This window comes from Trichechus manatus, unplaced genomic scaffold, assembly GCF_000243295.1.
Source record: "Trichechus manatus latirostris isolate Lorelei unplaced genomic scaffold, TriManLat1.0 scaffold00021, whole genome shotgun sequence".
NCBI classification, from domain to species: Eukaryota; Metazoa; Chordata; class Mammalia; order Sirenia; family Trichechidae; genus Trichechus; species Trichechus manatus.
In genome coordinates, this window is record NW_004443957.1 from 2,930,853 (window position 1) to 2,936,852 (window position 6,000).

General features: G+C 36.9%; 1 protein-coding gene across 6 annotated transcripts in view; it reads left to right on the plus strand.

The window, feature by feature from the left end:
• The window catches only part of LYST (lysosomal trafficking regulator), a 213,960-nt gene that overhangs the window by 92,804 nt on the left and 115,156 nt on the right, over positions 1 to 6,000 (plus strand). For all 6 annotated transcript variants that reach the window (XR_002823473.1, XM_023727995.1, XM_004372798.2 and 3 more), the window contains 2 exons: positions 3,094 to 3,254; positions 4,275 to 4,465. Coding sequence is in view for 5 of the 6 variants with exons in the window: in XM_023727995.1 (XP_023583763.1) it covers positions 3,094 to 3,254; positions 4,275 to 4,465 (352 nt within the window). In the remaining variant the exon portion in view is untranslated. The remainder of the gene's footprint in view (positions 1 to 3,093; positions 3,255 to 4,274; positions 4,466 to 6,000) is intronic.

The following is a 6,000-nucleotide window of genomic DNA, read 5'->3' on the forward strand; positions in this document are numbered from 1 at the left end:
GCAGAGAAACAGCACAGACAAAGGCCCTAAGGTCCTGCAGAAACTAAAAGACAGTGGTGTGGTGAATCATTACTGCAAGGGAGGCTGCAGAAATTGATTACTTGCAGCTCTCCAGCATCAATAATAGAGGAAGCCAGGAGATAAGACTTACGAATGGCTTTAGGATAGTCCATAGTGTCTCCCACAGGAAAGACAGGTTTTGGAAGTAAAATCAAAGGTTCAGTTTTGTTTTGTTCATTATACTAACTCATGAAAATATAGTTGAAGCCTAATTTTCATATTCTGAATAAAATGTTGCCTGGGACGTTCTCGGTCTTAACATCCATCAAAGCCTGAATGGCAGTTGTAGCCAATCAGTAAATTTGTTTCCAGAACCTCGAGGTATATCCTTTGGAGTTGCAGTTGGAGCTGTGAGAAAAGAGCCTCTTTCTTCTCCTGAACTTTCTCCTCATTTCCTGGGTTCTCAACATGTGTCAGGCACTGTGCTAAGCACTTTACACACACTTAATCCTGCCAGCAGCACTGCAAAGTAGAGATATTATTGTCTCTGTCTTACAGATGAGGAAATTGAGACCCAGAGTGGGGTAAAGTAACTTTCCCAAAGTCATGCCACAAGTAAGGGGTTGAGCTGAACTTGAACCTAGCCTCTGAAGGTTCATGCTTTAGAATTCTATGCTATACTGCCCATTACAGCTTTTCTCCAAATCAGGCCAGCCAGGAGATCTAAGAACCAGAAACTATTAGATATGCCCAGAATGAAAGATTAGATTTTCGTGGTGGACAGTTCTGAAGTTAGTGAGCATATCACTTGGTTCATATATCACTCTATTTTTTATTCGTTCATTTATTTCTACACTACTTAAAGGAATTTGTTCCCATATAATACAAGTTAATGATTTCATCAGTAGAACAGTGAACAGGTGACTAGGGACAAATATCTTATTCTTTTGACTTAAATTTGGCACTGTCTTTATCACTTTCTGAGCTATAGAATAATTTCTATAAATAATATATTTCAAGAGGCTATTTTTAATTAAATAATGACAGTGAAAAACAATTTAATATTTCCTATTAATGGTAATTTGATGAACAACACAAATATGACAGAAATATTTAGCTCATATTGTTATTGTTGTAGCTGTGTGCCATCAAGTTGGTTCTAACTCATAATGACCCTGTAGGACAGAGTAGAACTGCCACATAGTGTTTCCAAAGCTGTAAATCTTTATGGAAGCAGACTATCACATCTTTCTCCTGCGAAGTGGCTAGTGGGTTCAAAACGCCAGCTTTTCGGTTAGCAGCTGAGTGCTTAACCACTGCATCACCAGGGCTCCTTATTTGGTTCATAAAACCTGAAAACCCATTGCTGTCAAGTCGATGCCGGCTCATAGACAGGGTAGAACTGCCCCATAGGGTTTCCAAGGAGTGGCTGGTGGATTTGAACTGCTGACCTTTTGGTTAGCAGCCAAGTTCTTAACCACTGTGCCCCCAGGGCTTCATTTGGCTCATAAACCAAAAAACAAACAAACCCATTGCCATCGAGTCGATTCTGAGTCATAGCAACCCTATAGGACAAGTAGAACTGCCCCATAGGGTTTCCAAGGAGCAGCTGGTGGATTCTAACTGCCAGCCTTTTCGTTAGCAGCCACAGCACTTAACTACTACACCACCAGAGCTCAATTTGTCTCATAACCAAAAAACCCATTGCTGTCGAGTCAATTTTGACTCGTAGCAACGCTATAGGACAGAGTAGAACTGCCCCATAGGGTTTCCAGGGAGCAGCTGGTGGATTCAAACTGCTGACCTTTTGGTTAGCAGCTGAGCTCTTAACCACTACACCACCAGGGCTCCATTTGGCTCATAACCCACTGCCGTTGAGTTGATTGTGACTCATAGTGACCCTATAGGACAGAGTAAAACTGCCCGATAGGATTTCCGAGGAGCGGCTGGTGGATTTGAATTGCCAGCCTTTTGGTTAGCAGCCGTAGCTCTTAACCACTCTGCCACCAGGGTTTGGCTCGTAGTAGGTACTTAATATTTGTTGAATGAATGCATTCATCTTGCAATAGGTTTTCTTTCACCCTTAAACTACATTAAGTCATATTGCCACTAGGTGGCAGTAGTGTTTTAGTCATGGCCATCATTTGGTTCGGAGAGGCTCCTGTTACAGAAGATACTGCACATGTTTACTAAAGAAGTTCTTTTACTAAAAAATATTTCTATTAAAATAGTTATTTATGTATCAAATATGAAATCTGAGAGTCTCAGGGGCAAGCTTTTAAATAAATATATAGAAGAATTTCTCATAGAGGACAAAGCATGTTGGCTTATTCTAAGTCTTCATCTCATTCACAGACTTTATTTAGACTTTGCCTTTACAGGTCACCCTCATTATCTTAATATAGAGTTCAGAACATTCCTAAACTGGAGATGAGGCTTGCAGTTTCACTAAATGATGAAGTCTCCCCAGCTTTTGTGTATGTCTCTGTATAAGAAAGCCTTAGTTTCCTTTTTCCAGTATTCTGTCTTTTGTAAGCATTTCTGTAACCTTTGTCCCTGAAGAAAAAGCAGTAAAAAGGGGAGCCTAATCAAAAGTTCTGTGATCACTTAGCCTTGAAGAAACAGAAAATGGAAAAGCATTGGCATTTCAGTGGCTAGACAGGGTAAAAGTTGGAAAAGGGATACTCTTTCTGAGTAGTCATTCAAGGCCTCATGGAGGACATGAGATTTTAGGAATTGTTTGCCAAGGTGGGAGACTTCTTGGTAAAAATTAGGAGGAAATGGATGGTTTGTACCAGTAAACCAGGAAGGCACATATGCAGAAATCAAATAGCAAAGGAAACTTGCAGCAAATGTCTGGTCACACTTCCCCTGGCCTGTAGTGGGGTCCTCAGCCATATCTGTTCTGCTCCCCTTTCTAGGGTGCTCCTCTGACCAAGAGACTGCAGAATCAAAGTCCTCTCCCTCCCCACCAGCTGATACCAAACAAGGAATTGCTCACGAATATCCCGTTGTTAAACATTCTTAGTTTTAAAAACACGTAGTACTAGTACTCACTAAAGTGATTGATTTAACGTTGTTTTTTTAACATAGGAAGCCTGATGTTACTTTGGATTATATGCTTCCAAGAAAAACGAGTTTGTCATCTGATAGTAATAAAACGTTCTGCATGATCGGCCATTGTTTATCATCTCAAGAAGAGTGTTTGCAATTGGCTGGAAAATGGGACCTGGGAAATTTGCTCCTCTTCAATGGTACAGTTTTCCCTTTTGAAGCATTTCTAACTTTTTTTTTTTTCACTTAATAAGTATTGAGCTAAGTAAATTATCCGGGCTAAAACCATTCCTGTATCACCACCTATGTTTAATAAGTACTGTATTTCCTAGATTAAGGTACACTTTTAAAAATATTTCACATTTCTGTAATCCAGATAGATCTTACAATTGATGTATATATTCCGCCGTGTAGAAGTGTATGCCCTCCCTTCTCACCCACCCACCAGAAAAGTGAAGCTTGTATTAAATCAAAAGTATTTTACAATCCTGAAAAATGCAGTATTATGACTGTTAAACTTAGATGCTTGTTTCTTTTATTTATAATTTTAGTATATCCTATACAAGTACCAGGAGCCCTGGTGGCACAGTGGTTAAGAATTCAGCTGCTAACCAAAAGGTCAGCAGTTTGAATCCTCCAACCACTCCTTGGAAACCCTATGGGGCAGTTCTTCTCTGTCCTATAGGGTGACTATGAGTTGGAATTGACTCGACAACAACAGGTTTTATTCAAATACCAAATTTTAGGGAAAAAAGGAAATACATGATTTTTAAAATATATCACTAAACCCGGCACATGATAGCATTCAGACAGCATTTATTGCATAGATGGATAGATGAGTGGAAGGAAGGAATAAAGATATCAATTCAAATTGCATTTAAAAATGGAATTTACCAAGATATAGTTCCATTTATTAAAAACAAAGCAAAACAAAACGAAACACCTATTTTCTGACTTAAAGAGCAAATAGCTATTTTATAATTTTATTTTATCAAGAGTTTCACGATTAATTTTAAAATATATTAGTTTGTCTTCCATCAGAGTTGGCATAGGTTAATTTTCCATTGTACCAATTTAGAGATTGATGCTTTATCAATTTTATAAGACATGGTGAGCAACTTAAAGAATCTGATTAAAAAATTACTTTTGGTTTCTTGCTTTTTATGAAAAATTCTGGTTGGAGTGTTTTAAATAACTGACTTGATTTTTCTGCTATTCAGGAGCTAAGATTGGTTCACAAGAGGCCTTTTATCTGTATGCTTGTGGACCCAACCATACATCTATAATGCCATGTAAATACGGCAAGCCAGTGCATGATTATTCCAAATATATCAGTAAAGAAATTTTGCGATCTGAACAAATCAGAGAACTTTTTATGACCAAGAAAGATGTGAACATTGGCCTCTTAATTGTAAGTTTCAATTGTATAACTTTATAGTAACTGTACGTATACATATTTATTGAAATGTAATTACCTATGAATTTCTACAGTTTTCCTATTTTGTTCTTTAACATTTTCTTTTCTTAGAGTTTGTGTGTGTGTGTGTGTGTGAAAAAAATCGGAGCACTTTGACCTCCTCTCTGACTTTGTTTTTAGGTTTAAAATTTTTATCCCTTTTTCTTGAAATTGTATATCTGTACTAATTATCAGTTTAGTTCAGTTTATACTTATTAATCATTCAGGAAGAAATGTTTATGATACAGTGAAAATATAATACTTGATAGTTGTCTAGGATACTCCTAAAAAATACTGCTCATTACATTTCTTTTCCATACTTACAAATACGTACTAATTTTTACTCATAATATTAGTTTTAGTTACATATGTTCTGATTTTGGAAAATGTATTCTTTAATATCAATAACAACTAGGAATTTTACTTTCAAATGATTGCTAATTCTGTTTATATGAGACTCTCAGATTGTTTTTTATACATTATTCTAATATTTTGTATATTAGTACACAGTTTAAAAGCTGGTTATTTTCATTAGAACAGCTAGAAAACTGACCCTTTACGTTCTTAGAAGATCTATTAAAAAACCAGTAGACTTGGCCGTGATACTGTGTTCTTCCTTCTTTTGCTTTTTATGAGAAGGATGATTGTAGATCAGAGGTATTTCTTACTTAAAGTAGATGACTGTCTTAAAATGTATTTTTGGTTGTTGTTGTTCAAGTATGTATTTCACAATCAAAACAAATTATATTTTATAGCTGTTATATTTGACTAAAGGAGAAATTGTAGTACAGATACATTTATTAAGTGGTCTTAAGTGGTATTAAATATATATCTGTTGTGGAATAGATACAGAGTAAATACCTGTGGCATTTACTAAAGATCTGATGTCCCCCACATAGGCCTTTTCTCCTAAGTAGTATTTTAGAGTATGTGTGCTTGTGTGTGTGTGGACAGGTGGTGGGAGGGTTTGAGCATTTTGGCTGTCAACTACTAGTGTGTGTGAGTCAGGGTTCCTAAATGTTCTGCAGTATATGGACACCATTATACAACAAAGAATGATCCCACCCCAAATGTCCCACCTTTGAGAAAACATGCTTTAGGAAGTGGTTCTCAAACCTGAGTATGCATCAGGACTTGTTAAAACAAAGCTTGCTTGGCCAGAGTTTGTGATTCAGTAGGTCTGAAGTGGGTCCTAAGACTGCATTTTTAACAAGTTCCAAGAAATGCTGCTGCTGCTGCTGCTTAGGGACCACACATAGAGAACCTCCGCTTTAATGAAGCCAAGATGCTCACATAACAAGTGTTTGCTCAAATAATAATTTTAATTCTCTAGCTTTTGGTTAATCCATTTATTTATTTATTTATTTTTAATTGCACTTCAGGTGAAGGTTTACAGAACAAATAGTTTCTCATGAAACAGTAGTACACATATTGTTTTATGACATTGGTTAACAACCCCACGACAATGTCAACCCTCTCCCTTCTCGACC